This window comes from Bufo gargarizans, chromosome 9 (genome assembly GCF_014858855.1).
Source record: "Bufo gargarizans isolate SCDJY-AF-19 chromosome 9, ASM1485885v1, whole genome shotgun sequence".
NCBI classification, from domain to species: Eukaryota; Metazoa; Chordata; class Amphibia; order Anura; family Bufonidae; genus Bufo; species Bufo gargarizans.
In genome coordinates, this window is record NC_058088.1 from 146,206,607 (window position 1) to 146,229,892 (window position 23,286).

A 23,286-nucleotide genomic window follows, 5' to 3' on the forward strand; every position below is an offset into this window, starting at 1 on the left:
ATAGCAGTGGTACATCACACCCAAAAATTGGTGAATTTAACCAGAAATTGTAACTGACAAAGTAGTGAAATGAAATGACATAAAATAAAATATTTGCAAATAAATAAATAAAAATTGATTTATGAGGTGGAGTTCCATATGGAGTAGGAGTTTGAGGAGGCGGTGAACGTAGCGGTGTAGGTGGAAGCGGAAGCGGCGGTAGAGGAGGACGAGGTAGCCAACACTGGTTTTTGGTTTTCATTGAATTTTTTTAAAATTAGGGTACACTCCAAAAGAGTCTGAAATATCCAAAATACAAGAATGAGCAATTGCGCTGCAGTATAACAATGGCTGGTTAAGGCAGGTATACATGTCTATTCTGCACAAGGTGCGGACAAGTCCTGTGGGAACCATGCCTGGTTCATTTTAATAAATGTGAGCTTGTCCACATTGGCTGTGGACAGGTGGCTGCGCTGTGATAACGCCCCCTGCTGTGCTAAACACACCTTCAGATAATACACTGGCTGCAGGGCAGGCCAGCACCTCCAAGGCATAAAGGGCAAGCTCAGGCCATGTGCCCAATTTGGAGATCCAGAAGTTGAAGGGGGCAGACCCATCTTTCAGTACGTGTTGGCGTGTGCACACATACTGCTCCACCATGTTGGTGAAATGCCTCCTGCTAAGATGTTCCATGCGTGGTGCTGGTTGTTGTGGCGTGCTGACAAAGCTTTTCCACATTGCCCAAAAAGGGGTGTTTTATTAATAGAAGAATATAATCCCTGTATATAAAGGGTGTATCTCACACGCCCCGACCCACACTTGCCCAAACTGGCTGTATTTCAAATAACTGAATATAACCCCTGTATATAAAGGGTGTATCTCACAATGACATATGCAGCAAAGACTGCCAAATAAACATTTTTTGCCCAAACAGGTGTTTGTTTAACACCGTATATGACAGCAGTATATAACTCTGGAATTGTAAACGTCTTGATGATGCAAGGGCGGAGAAATTATGTATTTTGCCCAAAAAAGGGTGTTTTATTAATAGAAGACTATAACCCTGTATATAAAGGGTGTATCTCACACGCCCTGACCCACACTAGGCCGCAATTAAAGATTTATGCCCAAAATGGCTGTATTTCAAATGCCTGAATAGAACCACAGTATCTAAAGTGTGTATCTCACATATGCAGCAAAGGCTGAAAAATAAACTTTTTTCCCCAAACACGCATTTGTTTAATAACTGAATATTACAGCAGTATATAACCCTTCAATTTCAGAAAGCGCAGAGAAATCGCCGAACACCGAACCAGAACTTTTGCTGAAATGCTCGGGTTCGGGTCCGGGGACCAAAAATCCTAAAGTTCAGTACGAACCCGAACTTTACAGTTTGGGTTCGCTCAACCCTACTCATGTTCCTAAGCATGCCACCTCATTAGTGAAGCATGGTGGTGGTAGTGTCATGGCGTGGCCAATGGAACTGGTTCTCTTGTATTTATTGATGATGTGACTGCTGACAAAAGCAGCAAGATGAATTCTGAAGCGTTTAGGGCAATATTATCTGCTCATATTCAGCCAAATGCTTCAGAACACATTGGATGGCGCTTCACAGTGCAGATGGACAATGACCCAAAGCATACTGCAAAAGCAACCAAAGAGTTTTTTAAGTGAAAGAAGTGGAATGTTATGCAATGGCCAAGTCAATCGCCTGACCTGAATCCGATTGAGCATGCATTTTACTTGCTGAAAACAAAACTGAAGGGAAAATGCCCCCCAAAAAGAAGGAACTGAGGACAGTTGCAGTAGAGGCCTGGCAGAGCATCACCAGGGATGAAACCCAGCGTCTGGTGATGTCTATGCGTTCCAGACTTCAGGCTGTAATTGACTGCAAAGGATTTGCAGCCAAGTGTTAAAAAGTGAAAGTTTGATTTATGATTATTATTCTTTCCCATTACTTTTGGTCCCTTAACAAGTGGGAGGCACATATGCAAACTGTTGTAATTCCTACACCGTTCACCTGATTTGGAAGTAAATACCCTCAAATTAAAGGTGACAGTCTGCAGTTAAAGCACATCTACTTTGTTTAAATCACATCTAGTTATTTAAATCCATTGTGGTGGTGTATAGAGCTAAAAATGTTAGAATTGTGTCGATGTCCCAATATTTATGGACCTAACTGTAGCTTTTAGGCCTGGGCTACACTGAGACTTTATGTAGCATGACTCACAACTTAGCTATTGAATGACAGCTGTAGTCCACAAGATTGTTTTTAACTTAATGCATTCATTATGCATTGTAGCTTCACCCTTAGGACTCATGCACAAGAACATATTTTTTCCATGTCCATTCCATTTTTTTTACGATCCGTATGTGGAACTATTTACTTCGATGGGGCCACAAAACACCCCAGAAATGACTCAGTGTGCATTTTGTGTTTGTATATCCACATGGCCGTTCCAAAAAATAATAGAACATGTCCTGTAATTGTCCACGTTACTGAGAAGGATAGGACTGTTCTGTTAGGGGCCAGCCCTTCTGTTTCACAAAATGCAGAATGCACTTGGCCAATATCCATATTATGTGGATCTGCAATTTGTAGAGCATGAAACAGTTGTAGTAGTTTTAAAAAAATTTAAGCAAAAGGCAGAAGGGATGCAAAAAAAAAAAACTGCAACACAAAATTTCACAAACAGCTGTCTTTTAAATAATTTAAAGATCAATATTTGATTTTGCAATGATAGGAATGTTTATTTTTCTTGTGAACTGTCACAGGAAGTCACTTGCATCCATAGCCCCTAGTGGAAAATTCTCTCTCTCCTACTATTAAATGCAAGAAATATAGTTATGTCATACTTTTTTCTTGACTGGATTGTAGCAAACATTGTAGTACACCATTTCTATACCACACAAAGTTTAAGGAAAACTATGTTATAGGGCCTCTAATTTTAGATTTCCTGTTTGATGTATAACACTCTACTATGATGTAAGCTTAACAATGACAAATATGTCCACATAAAAATGAGCATACCTGAAAACGTTTGTTTTCAATTAAACAAATGTTTTGTTAGGTAAGCATGGTCATTGCCCAGTGTATGGTTGGCTTTTGCAGCATACGGTACTTCAGTTATTTTCATATGTTTATACAGTATACTGTAATGCTGAGTGATTAATATTATGTAAAATTAATGTAATGATCATAATCTGGTGAAAATTTCCTTTGTCTTACCATTTTTTTCAATATCTTTTTAGAGTCGTAATGATGTGATTAGAGAGCGGCTAGGAGCTGAACTAAAGCCAGAAATTCTCCTGGGACTCAGTGCACTACACATCTACATAAGTGTCAGCTCATCTCGTCCAGGTCATAAGATTTCACTACGTGGAGTTGAGTAAGAACAATTTTTGTATTTGTTTAGTTTAACCTCTTAACCTGTTTGGGACACATAACGTACCGGTATACACCCAAAATTATACACCCAAAATTGAGATACACCCAAAATTATTAAAAGAGCTTAGTGGTGAGCTGGCAAAACTGTTAACAGATTTATTTAACCAATCATTAGTAACAGGAGTCGTCCCGGAAGATTGGAAATTGGCAAATGTCGTGCCCATTCACAAGAAAGGTAGTAGGGAGGAATCGAGCAACTATAGACCAGTGAGTCTGACATCAATAGTAGGCAAATTAATGGAAAACCTATTAAAGGATAGGATTGTGGAACATCTAAAATCCCATGGATTGCAAGATGAAAAACAACATGGGTTTACTTCAGGGAGATCATGTCAAACAAATCTTATAGATTTTTTTGACTGGGTGACTAAAATAATAGACGGTGGAGGTGCAGTAGACATCGCATATCTAGATTTTAGTAAGGCATTTGACACTGTCCCACACAGAAGACTTATCAATAAACTGCAGTCATTGAGCATGGACTCCCATATTGTTGAGTGGATTAGGCAGTGGCTGAGTGACAGACAACAGAGGGTTGTAGTCAATGGAGAACATTCAAAACAAGGTCATGTTACCAGTGGGGTTCCACAGGGATCTGTACTGGGACCAATTTTGTTTAATATCTTCATAAGTGATATTGCAAAAGGCCTCGATGGTAAGGTTTGTCTTTTTGCTGATGACACAAAGATATGTAACAGGGTTGATGTTCCTGGAAGGAAACGCCAAATGGAAAAGGATTTAGGAAAATTAGAAGAATGGTCAGAACTCTGGCAACTGAAATTTAATGTGGATAAGTGCAAGATAATGCACCTGGGGCGTAAAAACCCAAGGGCAGAATACAGAATATTTGACACAGTCCTGACCTCAGTATCTGAGGAAAGGGATTTAGGAGTAATTATTTCAGAAGACTTAAAGGTGGGAAGACAATGTAATAGAGCAGCACGAAATGCCAGCAGAATGCTTGGATGTATAGGGAGAGGTATAAGCAGTAGAAAGAGTGAAGTGCTTATGCCGCTGTACAGAACACTGGTGAGACCTCACTTGGAGTATTGTGCGCAGTACTGGAGGCCATATCTCCAGAAGGATATAGATACTCTAGAGAGAGTTCAGAGAAGAGCTACTAAACTAGTAAATGGATTGCAGGATAAAACTTACCAGGAAAGGTTAAAGGACCTTAATATGTATAGCTTGGAAGAAAGAAGAGACAGAGGGGATATGATAGAAACTTTTAAATACATAAAGGGAATCAACTCGGTAAAGGAGGAGAGCATATTTAAAAGAAGAAAAACTACCACAAGAGGACACAGTTTTAAATTAGAGGGGCAAAGGTTTAAAAGTAATATAAGGAAGTATTACTTTACTGAGAGAGTAGTGGATGCATGGAATAGCCTTCCTGCAGAAGTGGTAGCTGCAAATACAGTGAAGGAGTTTAAGCATGCATGGGATAGGCATAAGGCTATCCTTCATATAAGATAGGGCCAGGGACTATTCATAGGATTCAGATATATTGGGCAGACTAGATGGGCCAAATGGTTCTTATCTGCCGACACATTCTATGTTTCTATGTTTCTATGGTACGCTGGGACGCATAACGTACCGGCATGTTGTCCCGGTACTTAAGGACACATGACGTATCGGTACATCATGTGTAGTTTCGATTACTGCCGCCCAGCGGGCACCCTGGGACATTGAGCAGGCACCCTGGGACAATGCGCCGGGGGGTCCTGTGACCTGCGGTTTGCTGCGTTTCTGGGTTATTCAGGTATCTGGGGACCTGATAACCCGGAACAGGATGGTGATCGGTGGTGTGATAATACACCACTGATCACCATCCTGCGATCCTGAGAGGTGATGGTGACATCACCTCTCAAGATAGGCTCTCATTGGTCGGCTGGGCGGGCGGGCAGTTCAAATTACAGCAGCACTCCTCTCTTTCTCCTTTTAAGTCCAGGAGCTGAGGAGAGAGGAGCTGCATGTCGATCTCCAGAGCCAGCACCCCCATCTGTGCAGGGATCATCAGCCAGCACTCCCACACGCACACCAAATAAAGTTTAACACGCACGCACACACACACGCACCCTATGGCCCCCCGGATGTTCTCGGCCGAGGAGGCATACCTCCAGCTTGCCTCCGAGTCCGAGAGCCCCAGTGAGGATGAGGATGACCCCACTTTCCTTTTGTCATCCCGTCCTCCTCATCATCTAGCGATGATGATGAGCCCCCAAGGCGACGGAGACAACGCCAGGCGGAGCAAGGGGACCGCCATGCTAGGGACTCTATGGCACACACTAGTACGAGCAGCTCTGGTGCTCGTACTAGTTTTCCGGCCCACCAGTTAAGTCCACCTGAGCCCCCTGCCGGTGAACTTGTCTGGTGTACCACAGAGCATTTTGAGCCCCCGATTCCTGATTTTGTAGGCCAAGCCAGGAATCCAGATTCCCACAGTGGGCTTCACTGAATATGACTATTTAAGTCTTTTTTTCAGTGACCACTTTGTAAATCTGATGGTGGAACAAATGAACCTGTACGTCCAACAGTTCTTTGCTCAACATCTGGGCTGCTTTTTAGATAGGGCCGGTGGCTGGACTCTGGTCAGTTCAGCCGAGATGAGGATGTTTTGGGGCATCGTGTTTCACATGGGCCATGTAAAAAAACCTAGTGTCAGGCATTACTGGAGTAGGGACGTCCTCTACCAGACCCCACGTTACAGTACGGCCATGACACTCTCCTGGTTTGAGGTCATCCGGAAATGCCTGCATAATGCAGATAATGCAGCACGTCCCCCCTCAAGGTGATCCTGCCTATGACCGTCTGTACAAAATCAGGCCGGTCATCGATCACTTTGGGGCCAAATTTGTGCAGGCCTATGTACCTGGAAGGGAGGTCGCGGTTGATGAGTCTCTCATTGCTTTCAAGGGGAGACTCCTTTTCCGCCAGTATTTTCCCTCTAAGCGGACGAGGTATGGCGGTACAAACTTTTTGAGAGTACCTCAGGGTACACTTACAAGTTTTATGTGTACGAGGGGCGAGATTCCCGTATTCAACCCCCAGAATGTCCCCCCACTCTAGGTGTTAGATAAGGGTTACCACCTGTATGTGGATAACTGCTATACTAGTATCCCCTTGTTCCAGTCCCTCTGCGCCAGATCCACGTCCGATTGTGGGACTGTGTGGAAAAATCAACGCAGCCTCCCTACCCACCCCCTCCAGGTACCTATCCCTAGGAGTGAGACCCGTGCCGTTACCAATGGAAACCTGTTGCTGGTCAGATATAAGGACAAGAGGGATGTCCTTGTACTGTCTACAATTCACGGTAATGGCATCACCCCTGTCCCTGTGTGAGGTACCGCGGAAACGGTCCTTAAGCCTGATTGTATCGTCGACAACAATCGGTATATGGGAGCAGTTGATCTCTCTGATCAAGTCCTCAAGCCATATAATGCCATGCGCAAAACCCGGGCATGGTACAAAAAAGTTGCGGTCTACTTGGTGAAGGTTGCCTTGTACAACTCTTTTGTGCTGTCCCAGAGCGCTGGCAACACAGGGAAATTCCTTCAGTTCTATGAGGCAGTCCTCACAGACCTGATCTTTTCTGACTGGCAAAGAGCAGGCCGGAGTACCTCGGGAACTGGAGGCGCCTGGATCGTCCCTGGCCAACACTTTCAAGGTGTTGTCCTCCATACTTGAAAGACGGACGGACCCAAAAAAGGTGCAGAGTGTGTCGCAGGAGGGGGATACGGAATGATACCACTACTCAGTGTGACACGTGCCTCGATCATCTGGGCCTCTGCATTATTGGTTGCTTCAGGGAGTACCACACTTCCATGGAGTACAAAATTTATATTCCCCTTCCCCAATTTAGCCATTTACAATCAGATAACAACTATGTTTCTCAGACTTGAGACACTAAAACGAAAAAATAAAATATTAGTTAGTAAAACTAAAATAAATAAAAGTAGACATATTAGGTATCGCCACGTCCATAAGAATCTGCTCTATAAAAAATACCCGATGACCTAACCCCTCAGATGAACAAAAACATTTAATAAAAACGGTGCAAAAATTTTTTGGGTCACCATACATCACAAAAATTGTAATAGCAAGCAATCAAAAAGTCATATGCCCCCCAAAATACTGCCAAAAAAAAGTCCTCTCATCCCGCAAAAAGTGAGCCCCTACCTAAAATAATTGGCTAAAAACAAAAAAAAAGACTCTTAGGCCTCATGCACACGACCGTTGTGTGCACCGTGGCCGTTTTCCGTGATTTTCTGCGGATCCATTGACTTTCAATGGGTCCGTTGAAAACTCGGAAAATGCACCGTTTGTCATCCGCCTCCGTGATCCGTGTATCCTGTCCGTCAAAAAAATATGACCTGTCCTATTTTTTTTGACGGACAACGGTTCACGGACCCATTCAAGTCAATGGGTCAGTGAAAAAACATGGATGCACACAAGATTGGCATCCGTGTCCGTGATCCGTGGCCATAGGTTACTTTCATACAGATGGATCCGAAGATCCGTCCACATAAAAGCTTTTCAGAGCTGAGTTTTCACTTCGTGAAAACTCAGATCCGACAGTATATTCTAACACAGAGGTGTTCCCATGGTGATGGGGACGCTTCTAGTTAGAATATACTACGAACTGTGTACATGACTGCCCCCTGCTGCCTGGCAGCACCCGATCTCTTACAGGGGGCTGTGATCCATACAATTAACCCCTCAGGTGCCACACCTGAGGGGGTTAATTGTGCGTATCATAGCCCCCTGTAAGAGATCCGGGGCTGCCAGGCAGCAGGGGGCAGACCCCCCTCCCTCCCCAGTTTCAATTTCATTGGTGGCCAGTTCTGTCCCCCAGCCCCCCCCTCCCTCCCTCTATTGTATTTATATCATTGGTGGCACAATGTGCGGCCCTCCCTCCCTCTATTGCATTTATATCATTGGTGGCACAGTGTGCGGCCCCCCCGGTCCCCCCTCCCTCTATTGTATTTATATCATTGCTGGCTGCTGCGCTGTCTGTGACCGGCCGGGAGCTCCTCCTACTGGTAAGTGACAGATCATTAAGCAATGCGCCGCACAGACCTGTCACTTACCAGTAGGAGGAGCTCCCGGCCGGTCACCTTCTAATATTGCTAAGTAACCATGGCAACCAGGACTGCAGTAGCGTCCTGGTTGCCATGGTTACTGATCAGAGCCCCAGCGATTAAACTAGGACTCCGATCGGAACTCTCCGCTGCCACCAATGATCGGGGGGGAGGAGAGGGGAGGCCGCACACTGTGCCACCAATGATATAAATACAATAGAGGGAGGGAGGGGGGGCCGGTGGGGGCCACACACTGTGCCACCAATGATATAAATACCTTAGAGGGAGGGAGGGGGGGCCGCAAACTGGCCACCAATGATATAAATACAATAGAGGGAGGGAGGCCGCACACTGTGCCACTAATGATAATACAATAGAGGGAGAGAGGGGGGCCGCACACTGGCCACCAATGATATTCAAATTAACCCCTTGAGGTGCGGCACCTGAGGGGTTAATGTGCGGATCACAGCCCCCTGTAAGAGATCGGGTGCTGCCAGGCAGCAGGGGGCAGTCATGTACACAGTTCGTAGTATATTCTAACTAGAAGCGTCCCCATCACCATGGGAACGCCTCTTTGTTAGAATATACTGTCGGATATGAGTTTTCACGATGTAACTCAAATCCAATGGTATATTCTAACATAGAGGCATTCCCATGGTGATGGGGATGCTTCAAGTTAAAATATACCATCGGATTGGAGAAAACTCCGATCCGATGGTATAAAAGGGACTCCTGACTTTACATTGAAAGTCAATGGGGACGGATCCATTTGCAATTGCACCATATTGTGTCAATGTCAAACGGATCCATCCATTGACTTGCATTGTAATTCAGGACGGATCCGTTTGGCTCCGCACGGCCAGGCGGACACCAAAACTACATTTTTTTTCATGTCCGTGGATCCTCCAAAAATCAAGGAAGACCCACGGACGAAAAAACGGTCACGGATCACGGACCTACGGACCTTGTTTTTACGGACCTTAAAAACAAAACGGTCGTGTGCATGAGGCCTTAGACTATTTTTTAATTTTTATTTTATAAAAAGATAATATAGTGTAAAACATTAATAAATTTAAAAAAGTAAACATATTAGGTATCGCCGCGTCCGTAAGAATCTGCTTTATAAAAATACCCCATGACCTAACCCCTCAGATGAACACCATCAAAAAATAAATAAAAACGGTACCAAAACAGCAATTTTTTGGCAAATTTTCCATTTTAATCCGTTTTTTCCAGTAACAAAGCAAGGGTTAACAGCCAAACAAAACTAAATATTTATTACCCTGATTCTGCAGTTTACTGAAACACCCCATATGTGGTCGTAAACTGCTGTATGACCAAACGGCAGGGCGCAGAAGGAAAGGAACGCCGTATGGTTTCTGGAAGGCAGATTTTGATGGCCTTTTCTGTTGGGCACCATGTCCCATTTGAAGCCCCCCTGATGCATCCCTAGAGTAGAAACTACATCTAAGAAACTACACCCCTCAAGGTATTTAAAACAGATTAAATAAACTTTATTAACCCTTTAGCTGTTCCTCAACTGTCTATGGCAAATGCACATTACATTTCAGAATTTCTATTTTTGGTAACCTTGCCTCACAAAAATGTAATATAGAGCAACCAAAAATCATATGTACCCTAAAAATAGTCCCAAAAAAAAATACTGCCACCTTATCCTGTGGTTTCCAAAATGGGGTCACTTTTATGGAGTTTCTACTCTAGGGGTGCATCAGGGGGGCTTCAAATGGGACATGGTGTAAATAAACCAGTACAGCAAAATCTGCCTTTGAAAAACCACACAGCGCACCTTTCCTTTTACGCCCTACCGTGTACCCGTACAGTCGTTTTCGGACACATATGGGGTGTTTCTGCAAACTACAGAATCGGGGAAATAAATATAGCATTTTGATTGGCTGTTAACCCATGATTTGTTACTGGAAAAAATGGATTAAAATGGAAAATTTTCCAAAAAATTGTATCTCCATTTGCCATTAACTCTTGTGGAACACCTAAAGGGTTAACGGCGTTTGTAAAATCAGTTTTGAATACCTTGAGGAGTTTTGTTTCTAGAATGGGGTGGTTTCTATCATGTAAGCCTCACAAAGTGACTTCAGACCTGAACTGGTCCCTAAAAATTGGGTTTTTGAAAATTTCAGAAACATTTCAAGATTTGCTTCTAAACTTCTAAGCCTTGTAACGTCCCAAAAAACTAAAATGTCATCCCCAAAATTATCCAAACATGAAGTAGACATATGGGGAATGTAAAGTAATAACTATTTTTGTAGGTATTACTATGTATTATATTAGTAGAGAAATTGAAAATTTGCTAATTTATCCAAAATTTTGGTAAATTTGGTATTTTTTTATAAATAAAAATGAATTATTTTTACTTCATTTTACCAGTGTCATGAAGTACATCATGTGACGAAAAAACAATCTCAGAATGCCCTGGATAAGTCGAAGCGTTTTAATGTTATCACTACATAAAGTGACACTGGTCATATTTTCAAAAAATGGCCTGGTCCTTAAGGTCAAAATGAACCCGGTCCCTAAGGGGTTAATTGTATGTATACTAATGCCAGAAGCCTGACTAATAAAACTGGTTAATTGGAATTAGTGATGTTTGAGGAGGACTATGACATAGTGGGAATAACAGACATCGCTGGATGATAGCTATGACTGGGCAGTTAATGTACAGGGTTACAGTCTGCTTAGAAAGGATCGCCAAAACCGGAGAGGGGGAGGGGTCTGCCTTTATGTAAAGTCCTGTCTAAAACCCACAGTCCGAGAAGATATAAGTGAGGGATATGATCCTGTGGAGTCACTGTGGGTAGAAAGCCATGGAGGCAAAAACAATAATAAAATACTAATAGGAGTTTATTATAAACCACCTAATATACCAAAGTCCACAGAAAATCTGCTACTAAACAAGATAGACGAGACGTCAGATCATAATGAGGTCGTTATTATTGGGGACTTCAACTACCCAGTGTAGACATTCAATGGGTGAAGTCATAGATGTTAGGAATGAATCACTGTGGCTGCTACTCTCAGTGATATAAATCCCGGAGGTAAGTTGTGACTAGTGATGTTAGCTCACCAAGTTTGTGGTAGCTGGAGTTTGGGTCTAGGATTTAGGTGTGACTGAAGAGTTTAGAAGGGAAGGTCACTCCCATACTCCATCCCGGGTGTTCCTACTGCAAGCAGGTGGAAAATAAACTAATTAAGAGACATGCTGCCAGAGAGCATTTGGTGTGTGTGTGGATCTGAGAGAAAGACCCCTGGACAAGACCACTTTGCAGAGTGGAATCTCTACCTGAAAACCTGGTGAGAAGTCTTTATCACCATTTCTTTATTATTTCCATTAACTGTTATTTTGATTACGGAAGCAACCCTGTACCGTTTTGCTGTATGTGTCCCAATAAACCCTGGAAAAGAGACTGTCTGAATGGTCTCATTTTAACACCAGATATAGACTGGGAAACAGAAACCTGTATATCTCATAAAGGAAAAAGGTTCTTGGCAATAACCAAAGATAATGGGAGAAATCTCGTAGAAGTTCCGGGATTAGCCGGTTTGACGCACATCCCTTGCCTGTCACATGTGCTGAATTTGGTGGTGCAGAGATTCCCTAAATATTACCCCAATATGTCAGAGCTGCTGCATAAAGTGCGGGCTGTCTGTGCGCTCTTTCGGTGTTCTCGCCCTGCTGCTGCTCGCCTGTTAGCGCTGCAGCGTAACTTCTGCCTTTCCGCTCACCGCCTCATATGCGACGTGCCCACAAGGTGAAATTCCACCTTACACATGCTGGTCAGACTGTGCGAGCAGCAGCAGGCAATAGTGGAGTTTCAGCTGCAGCACGCACGGGTGAGTCGCTCTGTAGAACAGCACGACTTCACCACCAATGACTGGGCCTCCAGGTGAGACCTGTGTTCCTTGTTGCGCTGTTTCGAGTACTCCACCAACATGGCCAGTGCAGATAACGACGTTCTCAGCGTTACAACCTCACTTCTATGCCTCCTTAAAAAAACGCTGATGGAAGAGGATGTGGCACAGGAGGAGGAGGAGGAGGAAGAGGAAAAATTTCTTAGGGTTTCCGGCCAGTCATTCACAAGTGGCTCTGAGGGTAGGTTCCTGCACCCACAAACGCCAGGAACACAATTGTCCAGCCAGGGCACAGTTCCTGAGGATGAGGAGGTAGAGGATGATGATGAGGAGATGGAGGAAGAGGAACATTGTTCACAGCAGGGTGGCACCCAGACCAGCTCATGGCCATCACTGGTGCATGGCTGGGGGGGATACAGAGGATACACCTCCCACAGAGGACAGCTTTTCGTTGCCTCTGGGCAGCCTGGCACACATGAGCGATTACATGCTGCAGTGTTTCCACAACAACCGCCAAGTTGCCCACATTCTAACTTGTGCTGATTACTGGGTGGCCACACTGCTGGATCCCCGTTACAAGGACAATGTACTGTCCTTACTTCCGTCATTGGAGCATGATCGTAAGATGCGCGAGTACAAGCGCATGCTGGTAGACGCGCAACTGGTGACATTTCCACCTGACAGCGGGGGCACAGTGGAAGTACAAGGCGAAGGCAGATGAAGAGGTCGCCAACACAGCTGGGGCACCGCCAGCACCTCAGAAGGCAGGGTTAGCATGGCCGAAATGTGGAAAAGCTTTGTCAGCACGCCACAACAACCAGCACCACCAGCTAATATGGAACGTCTTAGCAGGAGGCAGCATTTGAGCAACATGGTGGAGCAGTATGTGTGCACACTCCTACACGTACTGAATGACGGGTCTGCCCCCTATAACTTCTGGGTCTCCAAATTGGGCATATGGCCTGAGCTTGCCCTTTACGCCTTGGAGGTACTGGCCTGCCCTGCAGCCAGTGTATTGTCTGAACGTGTGTTTTGCACGGCAGGGGGCGTTATCACAGACAAACGCAGCCAATGTGGACAAGCTCATGTTCATTAAAATGAACCAGGCATGGCTCCCACAGGACTTTTCCGTACCTTGTGCAGAATAGACATGTATACTGGCCTTAACCAGCCATTGTTATACTACAGCACAATTGCTCATTCTTGTATTTTGGATATTTCACACTCTATTGGAGTGTATCCTAATAAAAAAAATATATAATTTAAACCAAAAACCTGTGTTGGCTACCTAGTCCTCCTCCACAGCTGCTTCCACCTACACCGCGGTCCCCGCTCTGAAGCGCTGCGCTGAACAGTGCCCTGCGCATGCGCCGGATCTTGTGAAGTCGGGGACAGTAAGCGCCGCCCAGCGAAGTGAATATTGATGAGCTGGGCGGCGCTTACTGTACCGGACTTCACAAGATCCGGGCGCATGCGCCGGGCACTGTTAAGCAAAGCGCTTCAGAGCGGGGACCGCAGAAGCCGCCCAGCAAACTGAATATTCATGAGCTGGGCGGCGCTTCAAATCGGCAGTTGGGGAGGCTGGCTGGGCGCAAGAGAGGTGAAACGCCGCCCCTTGGGCAGATTGCAGACCGTTGGAGCAGATTATAAAACTTAAAGTTTACTGTTTGTATAATGTGGACAGGGGGGATACTTATATGATTGTAATACCCATTATAAGACCTGTAGTGACATATATAGACCTCAATATGCTTATTGGCCCTGTCAGTGTCCCTTTAAAGTCTATCGATGATAAACTGGTGGAACCCGACAGCAGACTTTGCTTCCCACATATGGCTGTGAAAAACGAATTATTGTACCAGGTGGTAAAAAGGGGAGAGGATCTGGTGGAACAACTATTGGTTCCTAAAGTGTACCGACGAACAGTACTAGATATTGCTCATGGTCACCTTACAGGGGGGCATTTGGGAGCTGAACAAACTACAGACAGAGTCCTTCAAAGGTTCTTTTGGCCGGGGGTCCATAAAAATGTTTAAAAATATTGTGACTGCTGCCCAGAGTGCCAAATTTCGGCTCCTAGGACACACTACCATAGTCCCCTGGTACCTCTACCAATCATTGAGATACCATTTGGGAGAATAGCCATGGACCTGGTGGGGCCTATTGTAAGATCTCCGCAAGGTCAGCATATTCTTGTAATCATGAACTATGCTACTCAATACCCTGAAGCTATAAGTCATCCTTACGCAATACGTCATCCAAGGCCATAGCTAAAGAGTTGGTGCAGGTGTTTAGTCGAGTGGGACTACCAAAAGAGATCCTAACTAATCAGGGTACCCCTTTATGTCACACATCATGAAGGAGTTATGTAAACTGTTCCAAGTTAAAGAGCTGCGTACCTCTTTCTACTATCCACAGACTGATGGACTGGTAGAGAGATTTAATAAAACTCTAAAAGCCATGCTTAAGAAAGTAGTGGACAAAGATGGGAAAAACTGGGATTTCCTTCTCCCCTATCTCCTGTTTGCCATCCGTGAAGTCCCTCAGTCATCTACGGGCTACTCCCCGTTTGAGTTGATATTCCTAGGGGTCTTCTAGACATAGAAAAAGAAACCTGGGAAGAATAAGCTACCCCTATAGAAGTGTCATTGAACATGTGGAAAGAATGCAAGATCGTATAGCTGCTGTAATGCCTATTGTACAAGAACATATGGCCCAGGCCCAGGGGGCATCCATTCAGTGCCCGCGAATGGATCTTTGCGCCAGGGGACCGGGTGCTGGTGCTGATCCCTACAGTAGAGAGTAAATGCCTCGCTAAGTGGCAAGGCCCCTTTGAGGTGATTGAGAGAGTAAATCAGGTAAACTATAATATCCGTAAACCAGGTAAGAGGAAGCCTGAGCAAGTATATAATGTCAATCTTATAAAACCATGGAAAGATCGACTATCCCTTGCTGCCGACACCTCCTACTCGCCAGAGCAGTGGTGCTCTGGGAAGCCCATGTTGCCAGAGGTAACCGTACTGGACTCCCTAGCCAAGACACAAAAAGTAGACGTGCAGGGGTTCCTCTTTAAGAATAGGGATTTCTTCTTGGAAATCCCAGGTCGCACCTCTGTCATAAAACATGAGATCATTACAGACTCAGGAGAAAGGGTTAATCTTCGACCCTATAGAATACCCGAGGCCAGGTGAGGGATTATCTCTGAAGAAGTGAGGAAAATTTTGGAATTTAGGGTAATTGAAGAGTCCCATAGCCAGTGGTTCAGCCCCATGGTTCTGATCCCCAAACCAGATGGCAGGTAGGGGTTTGCAATGACTTCCGGAAGTTGAACACCATATCTAAGTTTGATGCTTATCCAATGCCACGTGTTGATGAGCTCATTGACAGGCTTGGAAATTGCCAGGTATATAACCACTCTAGACCTAACCTAGGGATACTGGCAAATTCCCCTGACAAATGAGGCCAAAGAGAAAACTGTCTTTGCCACTCCTGATGGGTTGTTCCATTATACCGTCTTGTCATTTGGTTTGCATGGAGCTCCTGCAACCTTCCAGAGGGTGATGAATAAGATATGAGGGCCCCACAGACGGTATGCAGCAGCATATCTGGATGACATCAACATCCAAAGTCCAGACTGGGAATCCCATCTACCTAGAGTGCCTGTGGTTATCAATTCACTGTGGGAGGCAGGCTTCACAGCCAATCCCCTAAAATGTGCCATTGGTCTTGAAGATGCTAAGTATCTAGATTAAATCATAGGCCGAGGCCTAGTAAAGCCCCAGTTAAACAAAATTTGAGCTATACAAAGATGGCCTCAACCGGTAAACAAGAAACAAGTCAGTGCCTTCTTGGGGGTTACAGGCTATTACCGGTGATTTATACCTAATTTTGCTTCCCTTGCAGCCCCGTTAACCGACCTGACAAAAGGAAAAGACTCATGGTCATGGTCAAGTGGTCACTAGAGGTTGAAAAATAATTTCAGACTCTAAAAACCCTCCTGTCCGCCCAGCAGGTCCTGATAACACCAGACTTTAAGAAGGGGTTTGTCCTACAGACAGATGCGTCTGAGGTCTGACTGGGGGCAGTACTGTCACAGGATGGGGAAGAACACCCTATACTATATCTGAGCAGGAAACTTAAAGGGGTTATCCGAGTTATTTTTTTATTCTTTCTATGTTCCTAACTAAGCAAATGTAACAGCTTTCCAATTCACTCACTTTATCTCCAGTGGCTGGTTTCTCAGATTTCACTGAGGGTCACATGACCTGTGATGTCAGCTTCTCTCCCTGTGCTGATAATGTTCGTTTACAAGCTTGTAAACAAGACAACTGTGCTGGCCACGCCCCCCTTCACTGCCGTCTACTCTTTGCTAGGATACTTAACCCCTTCAGCTGCCCAGCTCTGCAGCAGGGACAATTCTGGGCACTGGAGCTGATCTACTAGAGAGAGCATTGCACAAGAAGGTAGGGGGAAGATCCTGTGTGTATTAGCAGTGTCATTATACAGATGGGACATGTAGTCCTACACAAACAACATCCTGCAGAGTCTCCCAGCAGACAGACATGTCACTCAGGGCAGCTCTTGTATTCACTCCCTTAGCAGTGTCATTATACAGCTGGGACTTGTAGTCCTACACATACAACATGCTGCAGAGTCTCCCAGCAGGCAGACATGTCACCCAGGGCAGCTCTTGTATTCACTCCCTTAGCAGTGTCATTATACAGCTGGGACTTATAGTCCTACACATACAACATGCTGCAGAGTCTCCCAGCAGGCAGACATGTCACTCAGGGCAGTACTTGTATTCACTCCCTTAGCAGTGTCATTACACAGCTGGGACTTCTAGTTCTACACATACAACATGCTGCTAAGTCTCACAGCAGGCAGATATGTCACTCAGGGAAGCACTTGTATTCACTCCGTTAGCAGTGTCATTATACAGCTGGGACTTGTAGTTCTACACAAACAACATGCTACTGAGTCTCCCAGCAGGTAGACATGTCACTCAGGGGAGTACGTGTATTCACTCCCTTAGCAGAGCAGGGGGAGGGGCAGAGATTGTTTTTATTGCAAGTAAACAAAGGGCCAGAAGAGAACCAGGGAAATTAGAAAATCAGATTTTCTGTGCTATATTATTATTTTTCATAACTCGGACAACCCCTTTAATGACCATTAGCAAAAGAAAACGAGTGCCTCGCTATTAACTGGGCCCTGGAAGCACTCCTCCGCTATTTGCTGGGCCGTCACTTTGAATTGGTCATGCTCCCTTAAAATGGATGTGTGAGAATAAGGAAAAAAATAGGAGGGTAACAAGATGGTTCTTAGCCCTACAAGAGTACCGGTAAATGGTAAAGAAAAGGCCAAGGACCCATGCAGATGCCTTGTCGCGGGTACATTGTCTGACATCCAGATGTGTTCCAGCCCCAGGTCTGAAACAGGGGGGGAGGATATGTAACAGAGTGTCTGGAGAATTAGTGGATGGGGTATATGTGTGCCCAAGGTTCCTCTGTCATTAAAACAGCAACCAGGGAAATGTTCACCAGAGGTCTACGCAAATGTCTCTGCAATTCGGGTTTGTATAAAAAAAAAAAAAAAAAAAAAAGGTTTTTTAGGGCCTGTGTTACTGGAGTTGGGAGAGAAGGGTGGGCCCCCACTCCATCCGGACAGTCCGGGTTTTGGGCTGTCAGGTAATAACTGCTCAGGTGTGCTAGCCTGATATTAGGGTGAGAATGGAGACACGTCTCTGATTCTGCCTGGGGACAGAACTGCTTGGAGTCTCTGATAGAATAGCAGGTGGTACAAACAATAGGGTTATGTTTGGTGCCCAGTGTTAGGCTGGCACCAGGTTTGTCAGAAGTTCCTGATTGTATAGTTAGAGCCAGACAGGCATAGAATTTTGTTTGTTTATGTTTATTTTATGTACCACCCACTGGCAATAAATCTGGACAGTTGATGGAAAACTGAGGTTGCCTGGAATCTGTGGTCAAGAGAGTGTGCTCATCGACCACTCCACTACCTAACTCTTACACAACATTCGAAGTACCACTATACCCCTAAGTGAATTCAATGAAGGGTTTAGATTCCAAAATGGGAAAATGGTTCTACTTCCCTTCTGAGAGCAGGGGTGTAACTACCACAGTGGCAGACCATGCGACTGCTATGGGGACCAGAGCAATAGGGGGCCCTGTTGGGATCATGTCCTCTTCTACTGGGGGTGAAAACTTGGTCTAGACTCTACCCTCTAAAGGAGCAACTTTTAGCAAATGAGGCAGTAGAGTAATGGCCCAAGGGTCATTGAAAAGGGTTTGGGCCTGGTTTGCTATGAGGCCCTTACTTTTCTATGTACACCACTGTCTGAGGGTATACCCATACAGAATTTTTTCAACCACATATAGGGTGTTAACGTATTCAGGAATAAATGCGTAAAAATTGTGGGGTGCTTTTTCTCCTGTTACCCCTTGTGAAATTGAAAAATGTGGGGCCAAAGCGACATTTTATAGGAAAAAATGTAATGTATAATTTTCATGCCAAGTGTCTCTAAATTCTGTGAAACACTTGTTGCGTCAAACCTAGTGTTGAGAAAACCGAAGCATCCGAAGCAAAATTCGGTCCGAAATTTAGGAAAACTTTGATTCTAAACTAATTCTAATTTCCTCGCACTTCGTGGTAATGAATCAGTTTTCTTAAAATGGCAGATGCACATGATAAAAAGTGAAATTAAGTAAAGAGGAGGCAAGCCCAGGAATGCGAGATCACACCCCTTTGATATCACAGCTAGGCAGAGCACTATAAATCCTTAATCCCATGTGGTTGCCACCATTTTGCTGCGATCTTAGTATAGGGAGAGACATGTCATGCTCTAGGGACAGTGTTGCTGCAAACTGTTAACAGACAATGTAGAACATAATTGGAGAGGGATCAAAATAATGAAGAAATGATGGCACTCACCGCAATAAATCCACATTTTGACACCTTCCTACATATAGAATTTAACTTTTAATAAATACCACTAAAAGCTGAAAATACATTAAAGGCAAGTCCTGCAATCTCAAAGGCACAGGTCAGACAACAATCTGGTACAATACTTAAACTGTCAACACATGGATTACATATAAACAAGCATATATTCTCAAAAGCTCATAGTTTCTCTGTGTTACGCACAGTTTGTAGAACCACTGAAGAATATGCAAAAATGTTGATCACCAATGGTAGTATATAGATCTTTGATGATTGATGTAGGTTTTACTACTCTATTCCACCCTAACTAGTCCTCAGCCCAGGGACACCCCCTAATGGTGGAGGTTCCCTGTCCTCGTACCTATTCTAATAATAACCTATACAAACCCTACACTGAGGCTATTCTGCTAGATAAGAGTGACAGTTGTATGAAGATGATAAAGCGTGTTGTAAAAGAAAAAAAAACATGTCCCAACATGCTTCGAAGCAGCGTTTCCCCAGCAATTAAATACTGGTTCGTCAGGGGACACAAAAGATATTAAACTCAAATAGGATCCTCTGATATAGATGCTCATTCGGATGGATAGACCCCCAAGAATGAGGAAATCTGTAGTCCCTGAGATAGGGACCCTCAAGGAGACCTGGACTTTGATGTACGCTCTAGGATGAAAGGCGTCTCAGAACCTGATTCAAACCTGGCGTCTTATATATGACCTCCTCCAATAAACACGCCTCTTCCCTTACCTCAGGCAAAGCAAGTGTTATACAAAACTTGCTATTTCTACCTCCCTTTACTCCCAGCACCTCAATATTTACCCCCCCTCTATGATTGAAGTACAAAGTCGCTATTTGGTAGCTGCTTTATTTTTCCTTTTTAGTCTAACAAAAGCTAAGGATGCCGCTGTGGAACGCATATGCGTTCCACAGGTCAAACTGGAAGTGCGTTCCATCATATCGCACTTGCATGCCATAGACCGGAAGTGCCTGATATCGGAAGTAAGCTGTGGAATGCAAATGCACTCCACAGCGCAACCCCATAATACATAAGTGTGAAGTATGATGATAACGTGCTCCAGTGCGCTTTACTGATACATATGCCACTAGAGTTAAGCTCCTCCTACTGAGAGGATTCTAATTACGTTAGAAAGAGGTAAACCTACTATTAGGGTACTAATAAATCGTTCCCTTTTAAGGAATAAACCACTTATAAATATAAAGCGGAGTACGGGGGAGAAGAGGAGGGATAAATCCGAGAACAGGGGAGGGACAGGTGGTATAAAGATAACCTATAGTAGAGGGATATTCCATATACAGATGTAGCAGGGGTAACACACACACTCTTAACTCAAATTTCTTAACTCATTGCGTTATCTTGAAACAAAAGCCATTGAAAAGCAATTGATTAACGCATTTAGTTGCATTTAGTTTAGATAACACATCTCATAAAGCATGTGTGTTAACCCTGCTACATTCATATTTCTTTATTGTCCCTATTTCAATAGATACTCACAGTAAGCCCACATCCTATACAGGGGAGCCAAAAAAGCCCTTAGGGAGTAGTCCATGTTAATTAGGATATTCCCATGGTACTTATCAATTGATATAATCCGTAATGGACCTTTCCGATCCTTTGATTCCAATTACAGCATATATTTAGATTTCCAGGGCCTCCATGACCAGGAAACCAAGAGAAGAAAGAAAGTAACCCAAGCAGGGTGCACTAAATCCTATACATTGACAGAATACCAAAGAATACATACAGAGGAAATATTGCTGACTATAAAAAACATCCAAATGACAATTGTTCATTGAGACCCTCTGGACTTGTTCTTGTTGTTCGTTATCTATAAATTCATTGGCTCTCCCTCAGTAATATATTTTTATTCCAATCTCCCTTTCGTGGAGAGGGATGGATCACTTCAATAACTTGAAACCTAAGGGATTTCATAAACATGATTTACCAATGGTGTATCCCTCTTAAGTCTGATGTCTCCAATATGTTCCCCAATTCTCCTTCTCAGCTCTCTGTTAGTTTTTCCCACATAATTCCGAGAGCACTGACACGTGACAAGATACACTACTCCACATGTTCTACAGTTCGAGAAATCCCTTATAACAAAAGTTCCCCCCCTGTAACTACATTCTTAAATGTCTTGGATATTGAAATAAAGGGGCAAGCTACACAGCCACTGCATTTAAAAGTCCCCAAGGGTCTTTGATACAGCCAAGTACCTGAGGGTCTAGGCTTCACATACATACTATGTACCAGGCAATCCTTAATGGACCTACCTCTCCTAAACGTAACAGCTGGTCTTAGAGGTAATACGTCCACCTTGATCTGTCTGTAAGATTCCCCAGTACTTCCTTAATATCTCATAGATCTCCTCATGAGCCTTATCATATGTACCTACTATCCTCATTATGCCTCTCTGTTCCTTTCCTTGGGGCCTTAACAATTCATTCCTATTAGTAGAAATGGAGTGTTTAAATGCCCCCCTTGAGTGTCTCGTCAGGGTACCCCCTTTGTAAAAATCTATTCCTCAAGACTCTTGATGGTTGAACAAAAGTGGAAGTATTTCTACAGTTTCTTTTCACACAGATGTATTGTCCTTTAGGTATTCCCTTTTTAAGGGGTTGTGGATGAAAACTCCCCCAGTGAAGCAGGCTATTGGTAACTGTAGCTTTCCTGAAGGTTTCTGTGTGGGGCATGCCCCCTTTTTTTCAGATTTTTACATCAAGGAATGAAATCTCATGTTCATTGATTTCACAGGTAAACCGAAGGCCTATAGGATTGTGATTTAAAGACTTCAAAAAGATGTTGAAGGCATCCACTGGACCATCCCATAAAATAAAGCTGTCATCAATATACCTTCCCCAAAAGAGGATATCAGTGGTCCAGGGTTCTCCAAAGACAATACGGTCTTCCCACCAGCCCAGGAGCAGGTTAGCATAAGTAGGTGCTCAGGGGCTCCCCATGGCTGTGCCCCTGAGCTGGTGGTAGAACCTAGACTCAAAGACGAAAAGTTATGAGTCAATATAAAGTCCAGACGGGAGAGAACAAAACAGTTGTGTGGCCTAAATTGTATTCCTCTTGTCTCCAGATAGGATTGTATGGCTTTCATACCCTAAACGTGTTGTATACTACTATAGAGTCCTCTACATCAATGGAGGCTAAAATACCATGATCTTCTACAGCAGTATCCTGAATTTTCAGGAGGAGGTCAGCCGTACCCCTTATATAAGAGGGTAAGGATGAAACAAACGATCTTAAGATCTTATCCACATAGACACATTCTGGGAGAGAGAGTCCACTCTCGATACAATTGGCCTCCCCTTTAATGAATATCTCCTTTTATGGATTTTGAGGAGGGCATAAAAAGTAGGAATTTGTGCGTTGCTAGGAGTCATGAAGTTTAATTCCTCATGGGAAATTAACCTATTTTCAAAGGCCTCAAGCAAAATCTTATTCAATTCGCCTATGAAAATTTCCAAGAGATCAGTTTGTAAATGACCATAGCAATCTGAATCATTTAAAAGGGAGCAACATATGCCCTGATAAATCTCGTGATCCATGATCAGTATATTGCCCCCTTTGTCAGAGGGTTTCACGATTATATCACTATCCTTTTGCCGCCTATCCAGGGCTTCTCTCTCCAGTGTAAGGTTGAACTGACCACTATGGGGGCGTATTTTCTCAATTTCCTGTACCACTAATCTAGAAAAAATATCAATTGCCAAATTTTCTTGTTGGAAGGGCATTTTCTTACTCTTTGGATGCAATTTTGTAAAAGGGTCCTGTCCTGAAATCTGATCAGTACCATCAGTTAGGGATACAAGTAATCTCACCTCTTCTAGGCAGTCAGGGGGATGCCCAGTTTCAAACATTCCTCCCTATCATTATTCTAATAAAACTTATGCCATTTTAATTTGCGTGCA

General features: G+C 44.0%; 1 protein-coding gene across 1 annotated transcript in view; it reads left to right on the top strand.

Annotated features, from left to right (window-relative positions):
* Positions 1-23,286, top strand: part of FRMPD3 (FERM and PDZ domain containing 3) — a 553,251-nt gene that overhangs the window by 214,644 nt on the left and 315,321 nt on the right. The window contains exon 8 of the mRNA XM_044268648.1: positions 3,232-3,368. Within this exon, the coding sequence (XP_044124583.1) occupies positions 3,232-3,368 (137 nt within the window). The remainder of the gene's footprint in view (positions 1-3,231; positions 3,369-23,286) is intronic.